Source organism: Pygocentrus nattereri, chromosome 9 (genome assembly GCF_015220715.1).
Source record: "Pygocentrus nattereri isolate fPygNat1 chromosome 9, fPygNat1.pri, whole genome shotgun sequence".
In the NCBI taxonomy this organism is placed as follows: Eukaryota; Metazoa; Chordata; class Actinopteri; order Characiformes; family Serrasalmidae; genus Pygocentrus; species Pygocentrus nattereri.
Genome location: NC_051219.1, coordinates 25,872,307 through 25,891,763, shown reverse-complemented (window position 1 = coordinate 25,891,763; position 19,457 = coordinate 25,872,307). Strand labels below are relative to the sequence as shown.

The following is a 19,457-nucleotide window of genomic DNA, read 5'->3' as shown; positions in this document are numbered from 1 at the left end:
GTCTTTCACTCCATTTTAACTGTTCTTTCTCCTTTTATTTCTCTCCTCCTCGCTTGCTTTTTTATTTCACTTTTCTCTCTCTAGTTCACTCTTCCAATCTTTTTTCTTTTGTACTTTCATTTTTTTTTACCTTTTCTCTTTCTATTTCTTGTTTTTTTTCTTTCTCTAACTACCTTTTTCTTTCACCAAATCTCCCCCTCTATTATTTTCATTTTTCCTCCTTGTTTCACTCTCTTTTGCTTTAACAATCTCTTTCATAGGCCTGAACAATGTTTTGGGGGAAAAGTCACACTGTGACCTTTTATTATTTTCTTTTTTTTTTGCACAAGACGTAATGAGATACTTGAAAAACAAAGAAAGGAGTAAGCAAAAAGAGTGACAGTCACAATTATAAACATATTTGAAACCCAAAGAACCTCTGTAACTGGTCAAAATGCTCACAACACACACAATAGAACTGTGATTGGCTGGAGGGTTCATTTGCATATTCAAGCTTCTGTAATATCAGTATCACTAAGGCTAATACCAGGGTAATGACTGACAGTTAACTGCGCAGGCCTTTGATTGATTTAAGCTCAAATCTACAGAGAATTTGAATTTTTTGTTTTATTTCTCACTTTTTTCCAAAATAATTCGCTGACCTGGTCAGTTTTGCATAAACATGTTGAAATCTGTTCATCCAGGGATTCAATTTGCATCAGAACAGTTTTATTGATTACAACAAGATCACCATAGAATTCAGCTTTTAGATCAGTTTCAAATCAGCAACAAACCATGACAACACACCTAAACTCAGTTTCTACTATTAATAACACTGCATTGTAATTGCTCTATTACTGATAAAGAGTCCAAATATAACACAAACACTGCAAATTAAACAGCTACACCTTTACCACAGTGCCATTTTATATAACTGGACATTCATTCCACAAGTCAGGACAATCACATCAGCCATCAACTCACACACGATTGCTCAGGAACAAAATTTCGTCGTTTTAACACTTCAGAGACACAGACAGAGAAGAGAGGAGGAAACGTGAGCACAGAGCTTTTGAACATCTGTATGTACACATCATAACGATCGTATAATTGCTATAAATGACTCAAAGCGCTGGTGTGCACTATAACTGGCAGACAGCAACAGAAGCTCCATTCCATCTGTCATGTAGGCCATCTGCTGCACACAAAAGGTAAAAAAAAAAAAAAAGAAAAAAAAAAAAAAAGGGGACTTTGATCAAATCCTTCCGAATCACTGTGATCTTCCTCTCCGTCCCATCATCGCGTTCACCGTCAGCATGGAAAGACTGACTTAACTGCATATAAATTGCAGCGGCTGCTGTGCTGTTCCCTTGGCAACATCATTTTCCGAGCCGCAGTACAGTGCGCTGTGGTGCGACGCATTGGATTTTCCATTATAGTACAGGTTTGTATGCTATTGACAGTGCATCAGTAGTGCAGACCAGTCAGGATTTATGACTGTCGGAAAAGGTCTTACTTGAACATACAAGCCAAGTTAAAAGTAACGGGTGCCATTACTTTTTCTTTTTTTTTTTTTAGATTGAAAATCTTGTATTTTCCTTACATTAAAGGGCCCATATCATGGGGGGAAAAAAGAACAACCACATTTTCCATATGCATCTGAAAGAAAGCACTTCAACGTAGTACGTAAAACTGTAGTTTTAAAATGTACCACTTAAGTTTTGAATAAGTTTTTCAAAATGGCAGAAAAAAACCCCACCCATTCTTGCTGAAGTTATAAGAAGTTGTGGCAACACTTTATTTAGAGTGATCCTTTGTAGATAATTAAACTCTTCACAGAGTATAAGTAGCACATCAGCAACATCAGTGAAGTAGTAGCAGTGAAGAACCTGAATACAATGAAGTAAATATCTTGATGTTCTGTTGATGCATCTACTTAATGCATCTTCCTAAACCTGGCCCCAATCCTAACCCCAAACCCAAAACCTAATGCTAACTCATGTTTTGACATGTTACTGAGAGTCTGTTGAGTGTTTGTTTTAACTGTAAGGATCACTCAAAATAAAGTGTCAGACACTCGTTTTTCAGCCTGGAATGCTTTGTGAATAAGGCACAATACACGTCAGCCAATCAGAATCAAACCCATTCACATTTTTATTAAATGTAATAAAAATGTGCTAAACTCCAATGTATAAAAATATGTCGGAAATTATTTAAGGATTAATTGCAGTCGTTTGTGTTTAGAGGTAATGGGTGCCTCACCTTTGGCTAGATTTATGGACGTAATCCTACACACGGGTTCTCCAAGGATCCCTTAATGAAGAAAATGGTTCCACATAAAACCATGAACACTCAAAGAACCCTTGACCAAATTATTTTGATATACTACATTTCCCAATTTCTCAGAATAGTAATGTCATCATTACAATCATTTCATTAATATTTTAAGACAGCTATTTTGATATACTAACACAGTAAGTCATTATTTTAATATACTAAGTTACTATTTTCTTTATACAGAACCATCTACAGCACATTCTCGGTCAATCAGAAGAACCATTTCATGATACAAGGATCACTTTAAATCATGCAAAGGATGCAGGGAGTGTTCATGGTTCTATAAAACAACCACTCTCTTTACTAAAGAACCCCTGAAGATTTTTTTAAGAGTATATTCTTGGACATGGTGGTAATGCCAGTGATTTTACTATGTGATATATTTCACCCATTACTGCGCAACCTCATTACCATTAATCCTGGACTGGTAATCTGGCCCTTCATGTCAAATCCATGCCAAACTCATTTTTCTTTGCTCCTAGCACTCTCTAGTGGTGCCAGACGGTAATTCTCCAAACTCTTCTTTTCCATACATTCCAGATGTTGGCCTCTGGGTGGCAGTATTGCCACAAAAATCCAAGTTAGGGTTTCAATCCAAGTTAGTGCACATGAAGTAACAGGCACCATTTTCATATTGGAAAAGCTTTCCCTTGTCATCGCTGTGAGCCCTTGCTTGCCGGCACCGGCACCGGCACCGGCACCATCTGTGACGGTTCACGCTGCCGTTTTTGTTCACACCGCCCCAGCTGGGGTGACGCGTGTCTGATCTTCCTCAGATAAGAATAGAACAAAGCCTCTGGAGGCGTTCAGTCAGACAAGGGCCCACACTTCTATTTCATTAATCAGGAAATCTTCTTTGGTGGACAAAATGTCGTTATAAAATGTGTCGCACTTCTGACTTCGACCCCGGATCAGGTCGCTGTTCAGCCACAGTCCAAACCTGCCCCTGAAAAGAAGGTGGAACAGGACAAGAATGATTAGTAGTCCAACGTGGGACCAGTTTTAAGTTTTTCTGACCTCTTTGATTCAACTGATTCTTTACACTCTTAAAAAGATGGATATTAAAATAAATAAAACCAACACTTAAATAAAGCTTTGCTAAACAAAGGGGTATTTGCATGAAAGAGTTCTTCAAATTGATGGAGAACGTGCCATATATGGTTCTACATAGCACCAAAAACAGTTCTGCTCTAGTTACGATCTCTTTTTTTGGTGCTATAGAGTCTTTTTGAAAATGCTCTATATAGAACCATCTATGGTACATTTTACATCAATCTGAACCATTCCACCATGCAAAGGGTTCTTTGAGTGTTCACCTATTTTATTTACTAAGAACCCTTGAACCATCTTTTTAAAGTGAGTATGAAATCTCAAATCTCATGATTCAGATTATTTTGGAATCTCATGGAATTATGCAGTCATATGCAAAAGTATGAAGAGGTGTAGCCATGTTATATACTGTTAAAGTAAAAATAAGTTAATCATAATTAGTTATGTCCTCTATAGTGGATACACTTAAATATGACATTTGTCTGCTAATGTTTTTGGATAAATTTATTAGCAGAGTTAACATAATGAACAAAATTGAAACATAATATAAAGTCTGCCATAGCTTTTACATAGCCCACCTCTTCCCCTTCTTCACCCCACTACCCCTCCCACCACCAATATAAGATTCAGCAAATAAACAGTGATTGTGCTTTCGAATGGGCAGAAGTGTGTTCTCTGTAGAGGACCTGAGACTTATTCTTATTTAGGAAATAAACAACATTATCGGACCAGTGGGCACCCAAGCTTTTGTATAATTAAAATATAACTGGAGAAACCATTTACACTACAAACACTACACATTTCAAAAATGCCTGAACATTTTTATTTTGGGAAATAAATGCTAAAAATGTCCATACAATACAATTCAAAAGTTTGAACACTGGTCAAATTACATTTTCTAACAACATGTGAAAATAAATACTGTGTCATCTACAGGGAATGTAACTGTGGCATCATTCGACAAATCTTCCTACATAATGTATATTTGCTAAGTTTATCATATCGGAAAGCACAACATATAAAATGTGCCGTAACTTTTGCACAGTCTATATTTTATGTTAATGTTCTCCACCGTTTGTTAAATTCAGCAAATAAACTGACGACTGTATGATTTACACGTCGAAGAATTCAAATGTCAAAACTTTGCGCCGCACACAACTGTACTTTATAATCAATCAACATTACAAAATCTATGAAATTGAATCACAACATTAATGCACTTTCAGCTCTAATTATCATAAATACAAAATGTATGTACAGCAGTTTATTTATTGGTGTGTGATTATTTTATAATACCTTCCTCCGCCGAAAAGCAAGGAATCCACGCTTCCTTTAATGAAGTACGAGTTGTCACCTGTCCATTTGTAAACCTGGGGGGAGAAAAAAAAAAAAATGAACAGGTTGTGATTTTTCCAGCCAAAACATTAAAATACCTCTTACTGTAATCCCTGCACATGAGGAGCTTGCTAGTTAGTTAATGAGCTGAATCAAAACAGAAAGATGTGCAGAGTGGCCCAAAGAGAAGGATCAAATCTACCGCAAATTAGATTTTAAAAGCTGTTTATCTGGGCAGTGTTTGTGTAGAAAAACACTAATATAAAAGCTAACAAATAATATATACACAAAATATACACACCGATCAGGCATAACATTATGACCACCTCCTTGTTTCTATTCTCACTGTCCGTTTTGTCAGCTCCGCTTACTATATCGGTGCACTCTGTATTTCTACAATTACAGACTGTAGTCCTGCCTGTCTGTTTCTCTGCATACCTCATTAGCCCCCTTTTACCCTGTTCTTCAGCGGTCAGAACCCCATCCATAGACCCTCACAGAGGAGGTACTATTTGGGTGATGGATCATTCACAGCTGTGCAGTAACAATGATGTAGTGGTGGTGTGTTAGTGTGTGTTGCGCTGGTCTGAGTGGATCAGACACAGCAGTGCTGCTGGAGTTTTAAACACCATGTCCACTCAGTGTCCACTCTATTAGACACTCATACCTTGTCGCTGTAAAGTCAGAGACGATAGCTCATCTGCTGCTGCATAGTTTGTGTTGGTCATCCTCTAGTCCTTCATCAGTGGTCACAGGACGCTGACCGCAGGACGGTTTTGGCTGGATATTTTTGGTTGGTGGACTATTCTCAGTCCAGCAGCGACACTGGGGTGTTTAAAAACTTCAGTAGCACGGATGTGTCTGATCCACTCAGACCAGCACAACACACACTAACACACCACCACATCACTGTTACTGCAGTACTGAGAATGATCCACCACCCAAATAGTACCTGCTCTGTGAAGGTCCATGGGAGGTCCTGACCACTGAAGAACAGGATAAAAGGGAGATAAAGTATACAGAGAAACAGATGGACCACAGTCTGTAACTGTAGAACTACAAACTGCACCTACAGTATATCACAAAAGTGAGTACACTGCTCACATGTCTGTAAATATTTTATTATATCTATTTATGGGACAACACTATAGATTTACTGTTCTCTGAAAACAACTCAACACACCTATTAATGTCTAAATAGCTGCTAACACAAGTGAGTACACCTCACAGTGAACATGCCCAAATTGTGCTCAAAGTTTCAATATTTTGTGTGACCACCATTCTCTAGCAATGCCTTAACCCTCTTGAGCATGGAATTCACCAAAGCTGCAAAGACTGCTACTGAAATCCTGACATCACGGAGATGGTGGATGTTAGACACCCTGCGCTGCTCCTCCTCCTTCCACTTGAGGATGCCCCACAGGTGCTCAATTGGGTTTAGATCTGGAGACATACTTGGCCTTTACCTCGAGCAAGGTAGTTGTCATCTTGGAGGTGAGTTTGGGGTCATTATTGTGTTGGAAAACTACCATGTTGCACACTTTCTGAAGGGAGGGGTTCATGCGCTACTTCAGAATATCACAGTACACGGTGGAATTCATGTTTCCCTCAATGAACCGCAGCTCCCCAGTGCTGGCAGCTCACACAGATCCAGACCATGATGCAACCACCACCATACTTGACTGTAGGCAAGAGACAGTTGTCTTGGTGCTCCTTACCACCACCACATATGCTGAACACCATCTGAGCCAAACAAGATTATCTTGGTCTCGGCAGACCACAGGACATGGTTCCAGTAATCATGTTCTTGGACCACTTGTCTTTAGCAAACTGTTTGCAGGTTTTCTTGTGTGTCAGCATATCCCATGGCCAGTATAAGAGAACTGTACCCAAAATACCAAATATAACAGCCCTACTACCCATTCACACCTGGAACCTTGTAACTAACGAGTCACATGACACCAGGGAGGGACAATTACACAATTGGGCACAATTTGGGCATGTTCACTGTGAGATGTACTCACTTGTGTTAGCAGCTATTTAGACATTAATAGCTGTGTGTTGAGTTATTTTCAGAGGACAGTAAATCTATAAATTTCTATGGTGTTGTCTCATAAAAGATATAACAAAATATTTACAGAAATGTGAGGGGTGTGCTCACCTTTGTGAAATACTGTATATACAATCCCAATTTCAATGAATTTGGGACGTTTTGTAAAACATAAATGAAAACAGAATACAATGATTTGCAAATCCTTTTCAACCTATATTCAATTGAATACACTACAATGACAAGATATTTAATGTTCAAATGGATAAACTTGATTGTTTTTTGCAAATATTCACTCATTTTGAATTTGATGCCTGCAATACATTCCAAAGAAGTTGGGATAGGCACAACAAAAGACTGGGAAAGTTGAGGAATGCTCAAAAAACACCTCTTTGGAACATTCCATAGGTGAACAGGTTAATTGGAAACAGGTGACCGTCATGATTAGGTATAAAGGGAGCATCCTTGAGAGGCTCAGTTGTTCACAAGCAAGGATGGGGCGAGGTTCACCAATTTGTGAACAACTGCGTGAGCAAATAGTCCAACAGTTTAAGAACAACGTTTCTCAACGTGCAATTGCAAGGAATTTAGGGATTTCATCATCTACAGTCCATAATATCATCAAAAGATTCAGAGAATCTGGAGAAATCTCTGCAAGTAAGCAGCAAGGCAGATCCCTCAGGCAGCACTGCATTAAAAACCAACATCATTCTGTAACGTATATTACCACATGAGCTCAGGAACACTTCAGAAAACCACTGTCAGTGAACACAGTTCGTCGCTCCATCTACAAGTGCAAGTTAAAACTCTGCCATGCAAAGTGAAAGCCATATATCAACAACACCCAGAAACGCCGCCAGCTTCTCTGGGCCCGAGCTCATCTGAGATGGACTGATGCAAAGTGGAAAAGTGTCCTGTAGTCTGACGAGGCCATGTTTCAAATTGTTTTTGGAAATCATGGACGTCGTGTCTTCCGGGCCAAAGAGGAAAAGGACTGTCCGGATTGTTATCAGTGCAAAGTTCAAAAGCCAGCATCTCTGATGGTGTGGGGGTGTGTTAGTGCCCATGGCATGGGTAACTTGCACATCTGTGAAGGCACCATTAATGCTGAAAGGTACATACAGGTGTTGGAGCAACATATGCTGCCATCCAAGCAACGTCTTTTTCAGGGACGTCCTGCTTATTTCAGCAAGACAATGCCAAGCCACATTCTGCACGTGTTACAACAGCGTGGCTTCGTAGTAAAAGAGTGCGGGTACTAGACTGACCTGCCTGCAGTCCAGACCTGTCTCCCATTGAAAATGTGTGGTGCATTATGAAGCACAAAATATGACAACGGAGACCCCGGACTGTTGAGCAACTGAAGTTGTACATCAAGCAAGAATGGGAAAGAATTCCACCTACAAAGCTTCAACAATTACTGTCCCAAGTTCCCAAACGCTTATTGAGTGTTGTTAAAAGGAAAGGTGATGCAACACAGTGGTAAACATGCCCCTGTCCCAACTTCTTTGGAACGTGTTGCAGGCATCAAATTCAAAATGAGTGAATATTTGCAAAAAACAATAAAGTTTATCCATTTGTACATTAAACATCTTGTCTTTGGAGTGTATTCAATTGGATATAGGTTGAAAAGGATTGGCAAATCATCATATTCTTTTTTATTTATATTTTACACAACGTCCCAACTTCATTGGAATTGGGGTTGTATTAAGTGGAGCTAATAAAATGGACAATGAGTGTTGAAACAAGGAGGTGCTCATAATGTTATGCCTGATCTGCGTATACATACACATTATTTTGAAAATCAAGACTGTGGCATAATTGCCTATAAGGCCATCTGAACTGAAGAAAAAGTGAAAAAGAGAGAATGAAAGAGAAAAGGAGGAGGGAAGGATGGAGGGAGAAGGTGAAAATAAAGATAGAAAATGAGGAGGGAGACAGGAAGAGAAACATTGGGAGAATAAATGAGAGGAATAAAAGATAGAAGAATCTTGAAGAAAAGGAGAGAGAGAGGGACAGAATGAGAAGGCAGAGTTAAAGGGAGAGGACAAACAGAGAGAGGAGGAGAAAAGAGGAGGGAGGACAGAAACAGACAGAAAGAAAAAGAGAGTGTGTATGAGAGATAGAGATAAAGAGGGGGAGCGAGATAGAGAGAGATTTTACTGACCTGTAGATGTGGGGAAAAGGAGAACAGAAAGGTTTGTCCTGTGCCGTAGTAGTGGGAGCTCACTCTAAGAGGGGCGGAGCATACGGCGCCAAATACCTGCAAAGGTCAAGATGAACATGTTAATTTACTTCAAACATATGCTAATTTTTATTCAACAATGTCAGACCTGGACTTTTTGTGCATATAAATTTCAACAACAAAGGCAATTTAATATTCCTTTAGGGAACAAAAGAAGTTTATCTTATCTTATGAATGTTAATATCATCAAGTCTCAATGGCTCCTCTGATCGGTCCCCTTCTGCTCTGGCTCGGTCTGCTTATCTCCTACACCTGTGCCTCATTACAGGTTGTTTTTCCCCCCACTGATTTTTCATTTCTTTGCATAATTCAGTGGTTGAGATGTAAACAGAGTGATTCAGTGAGGTTTGGTGTGAAATGGTTTGAATTCTTTAAAGTGGTGCGTGGAGCATTTCACGCCAGACCACTGTGAATGACTAAACCATTTCATTATGCATGAATTAAAAAAGTAAATTGGTGGAATTCCTTTTTGAGCCAGCAGTGAGGGTCTGCATGCATCCCACGTGGAGCCACTCCCATTCTTATCTGTCTTTGTGAGTCTTGTTAGTGTTTTGTCTGCTGTGTTTCCCCGTGTTACCTTGAAAGAAAGTGCAGACCAATAGATATTATGACTGCACTCTGCTGCTGGCCTTGCTCATTTTAAAAGCTGCTTTCAAGCACTTTCCTGCTCCCTCTGAGATGATTACTTTTCCAAAAGTCTGTGTACCATGTAATGTTTGAATAACCAGTTATACTCAGCATACCCTGACTGCTAAATGAACAGATCATTAAAGAACACATTGTTTCGGTCAGCAGGCATACCTGGCCAAAGGTGTCTTGGATCATCAGAACCATGCAGTGGTCCAGCTGTTCGGTCATCCTGTACAGCGTGCTGAGGCTGCTGCCGTGGGTTTGTGTTTGATAGATCAGCATCCAATTGCAGATGCTCAGCATGTCGGGGAAGTGCTGAGAGAGCTGAAAAAGGGAAAAAAAAAAAAGAAAGAAAGAAAAAAAAAATTCATACAATTCACATCTGTTTATTTCTGAGTGCCAAACCAGACCGTTTACAATACCTCACATTCTTTTCTGAGTGATTAAGAAAAGATGATGAATTTTAAAAATCACTCGATCTAAAGCAGAAGTGCACAACTCCGGTACTAGAGGATGCTAAGTTTGGCAACTTACTACTCAGACACACCGATTCACACGTATCTGTTAACTGCCAGGCTCAGTAGCTGTGTTGGTATAGGAAAAACCTTATTTTGCTGGACACTGGCCCTTCATTTGTTAGAAATAATGGTTTTGTGCAAGTGCATTTAGAAACAATGTAAATGTTCCCTCAAAAAGGTACAACAGTGATTTTAAGGTTCAATAGTGCATTTTAAGTTTTTTTTTTTTTTAGGTGAAAAGCATGTATTTGTACCTTTTCATATCCTAATGTTTTAAAACAGAACAGTAAAATAAAAAGCCTGGAGACAAGACGGAGTATGTGGAGTCAATACAGCTCAGAAAATTTATTTATGGATTATGGTACAATTATATTCCCTGTCTAAAAGGTACTGATATGTACCCTTAGGGGTACCACCCCACTGAAAAGATGGATACTGCCCCAGTGACAGTTTTGTATCCTTTTTTCTGAGAGCGTAGGTCTGGAGTTGTGGACCCTTTGTTTAGAGTTTCTAAAAAAAAAAAAAAAATGCAAAATTTTCCTGGAAACAAATGTTTTAGATTTGGCTTTTATTTCACTTTTCAGTGTAGAAAAGCAATCTGCAGCATGTTCCTCAAAAGATGCCACCAAAGTTCTGGAACCTTTCAAGGAACTTTAGAGGGGTATGCTTGTAGGATCTAGAGTTCCACAAACTTTTAAGGAATTAAAAAATTCCACAACTACAAGCACACCTCTCCAGGGTTCTCAAACCTTCTAAGGAACTAATAAGATCCAGAAAAGACACAATTCCACAAAGGTTTTGGAACTAAGGAGTACTGGAAGTACCAGAACATCTCCACTGTGCAACTGGAACCTTTCAAGGAACTAGAAAGTTCCAGAACTATAGGCATACTTCCATGGGTTTCCATATCCTTCTGAAGAACTAAAAAAGCTCAACTTTAAGTACATTTCTACCAAAATTTTAGAACCTTTTGGGGAACTAAAGAGTTCTGGAAATACAGGAGCATTTTTTCAGAGGTTCCAGAACCTTCTCAGGAACTAAAGCTCCTGAAACGTAGGCATATTTGCACCAAGGTTCTGTAACCTTCTGGGAAACTAAGAAAGTCTGAAAATATCCACATAGTTCATGAAGGAGTTCACATATGCTGAGCAAGACTTGTATGTGTTGGTCAGTCCACATTTTGTGGATTTGTCCATTCTGGCTTGCCCTGTTAGTATCCAAAACTTTCTCCTTCAGGGTTTTAAAAATGGTGGATGTAAAGCTTGCATTTGACCAATCAGCAGCGTTCAATGTGGCAGTAAAAGGGTTCCTGGAACTAAAGCCCAGGAGCTTAAATCTACCATAGTTCCTTTGGTGAAAACTGAAAACATTACATTGCATTACCAAGAAAGTTCTTGGTTCCTGAAAGGGTTCCTGCTTTGGAAATGCACATAATGTTAGAGGTCCTCATATGCTTACCTGCTGTATCTGACTGAGGCTAAGCAGTTTGCTTGGCTCTGAGAGGTTCAGATCACACAACAGATTCACGTTGATCTCCTCCAGTCCCAGCGTAGATGAGACCTCCCAAGCACTGTCCAGGCTCTGTCTATCCACTTGCTCATCCTCAACCTCCACCACATGGAAGTCTTCATCTTCTTCCTTCTCTTCCTCCTCCTCATCTTCAACACTTCCTTCATACCAAGTTTGGGAAGACTTGTTTTTTCTGACCTGTAGGAGGAAACAGAGGAGATGTAGGGTTTCATGTGAGACAGATATCCAAGAGCACCTGAGAGGCCAATTTAAGCTGTTCATGTCCCTCACAGATAAAGTACATGAGTACTGGTTTAAAAGATTGGAACTGAAGGTTTAAATAATATATGGGTTCTAATATGTTGGTCTTTTGCACCTTCATATGTTTACTAAGTATTTAGCTTGACACTGTAACAGTAGAAGAACCCTTCTGGGTGCTATACAGAACCATTTTCCAAAAGGTTCTATATAGACTGATCAACAGCACATTCTGCATCAGTCTTAAGAATTTCACGATCATGCAGAGGGTTCTCCGAGTGTTAGAGCCATTTTCTTTACTAAAGAACCATCAACAGTGTTGAAAAATCCAGTACATTAATCAATCACAAGTTAAAAACTTCTAAAAATATCTTGTCAAGTCTATTGTGTACAAATTATTACTAAATAAAATAGTAAAAATAAATAAGTAATGTAAATTTGTGAGTATGTGTGTTGACTTTCTCCCTCTCTTTCATGAGCTTTGCTCCAGAGGGAAAAAAAAGTGAGGAAGAAACTTTTTCCCCCTTCTCTCTCTCTTTGTAAGGAGGGTGTAACACTGAAAGTGACAGGTTTTAAAAGCCTTCTGCCCATACTTTTTATTTACCTTACTTATTTTTAGCCTTATATCGGCTGTGTTGTTGGGCAGACAGCAGTAGGGTTCCTCTGTGCCTTTCTTTTTGTCACGCATCCATCACCTGGGAGATGGACAGAAGAGCTTTTACACTGGCTGAACTAATGGCTACTGCACTCTGGCCCTGTACAAAACACATTGTTTTTGTGCATCCTCAAGGAATTGCGCGTAAATGGCTTTTCTACAGATTTTAGCAAAAGGTGCAAAATGAACAAAAAACAGCAGCACTACTATGAAGTTTTGTTTGGACTTACCTAGACTTACTTTGCGCTTACTGGTGAACATCCATATCCATAGACCAAACAGAATTCCTCATTTTTAATGGCAGCACTTTCTAACCTATATACACTGCTCAAAAAAATAAAGGGAACACTTAAACAACACAATATAACTCCAAGTAAATCAAACTGTGAAATCAAACTGTCCACTTAGGAAGCAACACTGACTCACAATCAATTTCACATGCTGTTATGCAAATGGAATAGAAAACAGGTGGAAATTATTGGCAATTAGCAAGACACACTCAATAAAGGAGTGGTTCTGCAGGTGGGCACCACAGACCACTTCTCAGTACCTTTCTGCTTTCTGGCTGATGTTTTGGTCACTTTTGAATGTTGGTGGTGCTTTCACACTCGTGGTAGCATGAGACGGACTCTACAACCCACACAAGTGGCTCAGGTAGTGCAGCTCATCCAGGATGCCACATGAATGCGAGCTGTGGCAAGAAGGTTTGCTGTGTCTGTCAGTGTAGTGTCCAGAGACTGGAGGCACTACCAGGAGACAGGCCAGTACACCAGGAAGAGGCCGTAGGAGGGCAACAACCCAGCAGCAGGACCGCTACCTCCGCCTTTGTGCAAGGAGGAACAGGAGGAGCACTGTCAGAGCCCTGCAAAATGACCTCCAGCAGGCCACAAATGTGTATGTGTCTGCACAAATGGTTGGATACCGACTCCATGAGGATGGTATGAGGGCCTGACGGTTGGCATTTGCCAGAGAACACCAGGATTGAGCTCCATGTGCTCGTCAGAGGTAGCCTGACTGCCATTAGGTACTGAGACGAGACCTTCAGACCCCTTGTGAGACCATATGCTGGTGCGTTTGGCCCTGGGTTCCTCCTAATGCAAGACAATGCTAGACCTCATGTGGCTGGAGTGTGTCAGCAGTTCCTGCAAAATGAAGGCATTGAAGCTATGGACTGGCCCGCCCGTTTCCCAGACCTGAATCCGATTGAGCACATCTGGGACATCATGTCTCGCTCCATCCACCAACGCCACGTTGCACCACAGACTGCCCAGGAGTTGGCGGATGCTTTAGTCCAGGTCTGGGAGGAGATCCCTCAGGAGACCATCCGCCACCTCATCAGGAGCATGCCCAGGCGTTGTAGGGAGGTCATACAGGCACGTGGAGGCCACACACAATACTGAGCCTCATTTTGACTTCTTTTAAGGACATTACATCAAAGTTGGATCAGCCTGTAGTGTGTTTTTCCACTTTAATTGTGTGTGTGACTCCAAATCCAGGCCTCCATTGGTTAATAAATTTGATTTCCAGTGATGATTTTTGTGTGATTTTGTTGTCAGCACATTCAGCTTTGTACAGAACAAAGTATTCAATGAGAATATTTCATTCATTCAGATCTAGGATGTGTTATAAGAGTGTTCCCTTTTATTTTTTTGAGCAGTGTATATGGGTCCACAGTTCAGTTCCTCTCACTCACACCTACAGACCTCACATATTAGTTCCATAGCAGATAATGAATAATTCATAATAGACACTGACTAATAAGCACTACAATGAATAACTAAATGATCCACTTTGGATTTAAGGGGTAAAAGGTACTGTGTATTGACAACAGCATCCATTGCCTAATTACTACCAGGTTTAGTTATAAAAATTAGGTAAAGGAATAAATGCAGACCAAGCCGCTTTGCAAGTCTGAGGTGACTTCATGTGGGAGCATGAGCATGAAATCTGAATCTGTCCTGAGACAAATATGTGAGAAATTATGTCTAGACCCAAGCAGACCTGACGTGAATAGCAGGGTCCCGGTCAGGACAAATATTTCATGCTCTAATAAGAGTCTCCAGCAGTGATGCTGCCGTGGCCAGCTAAGAGAAAGCAGTGGGAACGCAGATGGAGGCTGAGAAACAGAGGGATGGAGGGATGGGGACAGATTGACAGTGGAACTAAGCCACGCTGTCAGTGATGTATCAGCGAGCCAGGCGTGCTGCTTATTCGGGGATTCAATATGCCTGTGTTGGCAGGACTTGCGCACTGACACATCCAGTTGAGCAGCTGCCAGAAAACTTCCCTCGTCTTCCTCGTTCTGCAGACCCTCAGCCTACACTGTTACAGAGAGGAACTGGGACACAGTAGTCCTGTGAATGCAGTTTGCATTGTTATCTCTAATCTTTTTTTTCTTTTTTAAAAAGATTCAATAAAAACTGCAATTGTTGTTCAGGATGCCTAACTTTTTTCCACAAGCTGCCAAATTGAAGGAACAACTGACAAAAGGCCCACCATTTCAAATAATGTCAAAATGTCAGCACTCAAACATCTTAAGTTCTTAAAGAGTTTCAGTATGTGCTTTCAACAATAGCATGGAACAGAAAACTGTCAAATCATTACTTTACATGTTTACCTGCTCTTCATACCAAGGAAGATACTTTGAACATGAAGCTGAATGTTGAAGCTAAATATATCCAAAGCATTAGCACACAGCGGCCTTATGCTAACTAAACCTATGCCAATATTGTCAGTTAATTAAAGAGTAGTAGCACTAAACCTGAAATGATGAAAGATGGCAAAGAATACATTTACTTCAGGATTAAACACCTGTTTTATTAGAGATCAAATCACTTTAGTTTAGCATATGGCTAAACACCTTTTACCTTTGAAAAAAAAAAAGTCACATTAAAGCATGGCTTCAAGTAGCATATTGCTATTAAGCGGTAAAGACATAAAATGACACTTTTTCAATAAATCATTTAAGTTACATTTAATAATAATAATGATAATAATGATAGCCATAAACAATTCTTCCACAGAGAAGCTTGTTTAGTGTACGCTACAGTTGGCAAGGAAGGACGGGGAAATTTCAGTCACTGGTCAATAAATACTGCAGTTACTTCATTTTATTTTTTTTGTCAAAAAGTAATGAAAATACCATAATCTATCAGTGTTTGAGGCAGAAATCCTGGACATATAACTACTACCATAACGTTAATGCTAATTTCTTTTAGCGCCTCATTGTGATTTCCTGTCTATAGTTTTCATCAAGCTAATGGTGCTACTGGGTGTAATGCTACTTGAGGCAGATCTACAAAACACATCTAAAAGACATTCAAGTACCATATTTTTACTTCTCCTCTCACAGTTTCACAGTGAAACATTCAGTGAACATTTAAACACTGGATGTTAATGGAGGAGTGGCTTAGCCCATTAGCTATCTTTTAGTCTGTTTAGCCTGCTATCTGCTAGCCTAGTTTATAAGAAAGTAAAGTTGTTGTATTCAATCTCCACAAAATGGGGTTCTTGAATATTTTACAACTAGCCAGTCAGATCTTAAAGCTTGAACTAACCATTTTATAAAAATCTGCTTTATTATGGATCAGTCTTAGTTTTGGCATAAGCTATAGTATTTCTGCTTCAGTGGGCCAGCTAAAAGTGAGTGAGTGAGTAAAGTAAATAAAGAGGTAAATAAGTAAATACTGCTATCTAAGAAATGAAAGTCACTATTGATTAATGTCCACAACAGAACTACAACAGGCTGCAAATCCCATCATGCTCAATAGGAGCTCAGCCTCTGCCTTGAGCAGTTCACTTGCTGTGTTTATTCAGGCCTCTGTTTATTCTGAACCGTCTTGGACGTCACTCTTTTAGCAGTCTGAGCGCTTCTCGCACACTTATTACCACACACCACCAACACAAACTGGTCGTCCATTCTCCAGCTCATCCACTTTGATTTCAAGTCCTATTGTCATTTTTTTCTGCTTTTAATCTCATCCATTACACACATCTGCCTGATTTCCATGTGAAGAGCACTGAGATGACTGCAGGAGGTGGATAGCTGCTGCTTTGTAGCTTATGCAAAGCAAGTGCCAACTACACGGCCATTCACACCAGTTCACCAGGTGACATTTTAATTGATCCATTTGGCCACGAAAAGGAATCACACACACACACACACACATAGCTTGGCCTGGAGATTAATATGCATGCATGTGAAAGTGCTGCTAGAGTCAACATGAGCAACATAAACAGATTTCACCTTTCTGGAAACAATCAGAAAACCCTGCTAGAAACAGCACAGACCAGCAGCAAAACAGTGACTTTACAGGAGGCGAATGACTTTCATCAAAGTTAAGGTAAAATATTTTATTCCAACTAATTTTGGAGCATTCCTTCAGGTCCATTTGACACCGACTTTTCACACTCACATAAACAAAAATAGAAAAACAGACACTTGTTCTTCCTTGGGCAGTGACGATATGTTGTGTTCTGGATGCTGGTACCAGCTAAAACAGCACCAGACCAGCATACAATTAATGTTAATCTGTGCCATGTTGTTTTCTGCAGGGTCACCACTTAGTAGCCCATTTGTTGCCATCCTTTAGCCCTTCCTTCATCAACGGTCAGTGCATGACCACAGCTGCGCTTGAGTGGATATTTTATGTGGTGACCCACTGTCAACCTAGCAGTGCCCCACATTATGCCTGTTATTATAAATAATATCGTCAACGGTGGCCACGTGGTCAGAAGCAGCGTATGTATTTATAATAAAGACGAACCCTCTTTCCCCCCTTTCTTTAAAGGCCAGTGGACGCTCTACTGAGGCCCGAAGCTGCTGTTTCTACCACTCGACACGTTTTTTTGGCTCACTAGCAAACCTAACGGTCCTGCTGACGGTGGAGTATCGATTAATCTGGTCCAATAGTCGCCACGAACAATGATTTGACGCTCAAGTCAAATGTTGAGTCATTTCCATTACAATAGCTCGAGGCTTTGAGGTTTGAATGGGCTCCCAGACAAACAGACTTGATGAATTGATTAACGCTCCAAAAAACAGCTTAAATAACAAGAAAAGCTCGAGAATGTTGATCATTAACAGCTGCCACAACGCAGAAAGTGCAACGTAGCTTGAAAAAAGCATACATAGGCTGACCTACAGCTCGCGCCATTATAAACATTATTGCATGAAGAAAGTTTTTAGAACTTCTGAACTAGAAGTGGCAGCCTATCGTTAGTGCACTCACCATCAACTGGAAACGCAGAGATTTCAGCATCTTTCAGGCTGCTGGTATTCCTTACTCAGGTACGTTAATGTAATATACAAGCGTCTAAATGCAAGAAGGTGAGAGGCACTTTATACGTGCACAATCTCATGCTCAGCAAAACAACCCCTCCTCCCCCAAACTTTGGCAACCCCGGTCTTGGACACGCCCACGTTCCCACTTACTGCCTCTTGTCCCACGTACTCAGCGTGCTCGTGTGCGGCCTGTGCGCGCGTGCGTTTCTGCAAGTAAACTGTACCATTAAAATGTCCCAAAAAGCCAGAAAAACACATGCATTCTCACACTCGCCGCCAGGGCGCGCCAGAGAGACGCTTTATTCACTGGCTCTCCAGTTTAAAGCATATTCTAGATGTTCTAAATTCTAAATGTTACATTCTTTACATTAATTTATTCAAAGGGTCTGCACAGTAACGCTCAGCATTCCAGTAACAAGTACATCAATTTTTTGCATAATTCAGTCACTGATGAAATTTACTGTTCAAAACCACCAGTGAACCTACTAAGTTTTTACATAGAATATTAATGATGGTAAAATAGTGGAACATTTGGACAAAAAGTTCTTTGGCAACTGTTCACCCTGAATGGATTTTAAAATATGTCTTTTAAATATTTCATGCAGCATATTCATAAGCATTACTTTCTTTTAGAGATGGAGGTGTGGTTCCTGTCTCCACCACTATGAACAATTCTGACTTGATCATTTCAGTAGAGCAGAGCATTTCACACCCGTTTACATCCTTACCATTTAGTTATGCAGAAATTCGGAAAAAAAAAATAGTGAAATTCCCCTTTACGTTTGTTTTAACACTGAATTTGTAAAACACTAATTAAACAACTAAACTTAAACTAAACAAAATTACACGATAAAGTCATTCAGAGTGGTTTGGTTTGAAATGTTTTCTTTTATTCAAAGACAGAGTCAGACTTGTTTACAGTAATGGTGATAGGAACCAGACGTCTGACGAGTTCATTGACTCTAAAAGCTCCTTCAAGTTTGATGTATAGCCATGGTGACCCCGGTTCCAATCATCACCGCTGTAAAGAAAGAGTCTCTACAATCAACCATTTCACACCAAACCACTCTGAATGAAGGCCTCCAAATCTGCAGAGGCCTGTTAGCCTGTGTGATTGACAGCAGAGTAAAGGCTCAGTACTGCACTACAGACTAACTGTGCGGCCCCTCACTGGGTCAGAGCTAAGGGTCCCGTACTGATGAAGTAGGCCGTCTTCCTGGTGTGATCGGGTTATAAGCTCAGATATATCACCGTGGCACGCTGTTCTGCTCTTTACTGGGGCAAAACGTTCCCTGTGTTCTTTTATAAATCTCCTGGCCTGGCACTGCAGGCAGAGAATATGAGAGCACGTCAACTTCCATCTGACTGAGTCTCACACGCACATCATTGACTGCTGCTAATGCGTCTGCAGCCTGGCCTGGTTGATACGGAGCCCTCAGGTGCTACGGGGTTCTTTGTTCCTGCTGGAAATCTATCGAAGCTGCGGAATGGGGTTCATGAATGGCGAGGAGTGGTAGCATAGCGTCTAAGCACACAGGGTGTGCATTTGTGTGCCTGTGCGTTTGGGGCCTGTGAATTATGAATCACCTCAGCTTTTTATGTTATCA

The 19,457-nt window shown here is 40.3% G+C and overlaps 1 protein-coding gene across 5 annotated transcripts; it reads right to left on the bottom strand.

Moving 5' to 3' along the window:
• Positions 1-686: 686 nt before the first annotated feature.
• LOC108427735 (TLD domain-containing protein 2-like) lies at positions 687-17,953 on the bottom strand. 5 transcript variants are annotated; one of them, XM_017698179.2, is made up of 7 exons: positions 17,798-17,913; positions 12,516-12,606; positions 11,603-11,851; positions 9,798-9,950; positions 8,919-9,014; positions 4,663-4,736; positions 687-3,262 (listed from the first exon to the last, which is right to left on the bottom strand). In XM_017698179.2, exons 2-7 carry the CDS (start codon positions 12,597-12,599, stop codon positions 3,127-3,129), a joined length of 792 nt encoding a protein of 263 aa, XP_017553668.1. In that variant the 5' UTR covers positions 12,600-12,606; positions 17,798-17,913; the 3' UTR covers positions 687-3,126. The 5 variants fall into 5 exon arrangements, 3 of the variants coding, with proteins under 3 accessions (XP_017553668.1, XP_017553669.1, XP_017553670.1); XM_017698180.2 differs by lacking the exon at positions 17,798-17,913 and adding an exon at positions 12,797-12,836; XM_017698181.2 differs by lacking the exon at positions 12,516-12,606 and having other exon boundaries at positions 17,798-17,953.
• Positions 17,954-19,457: the final 1,504 nt, after the last annotated feature.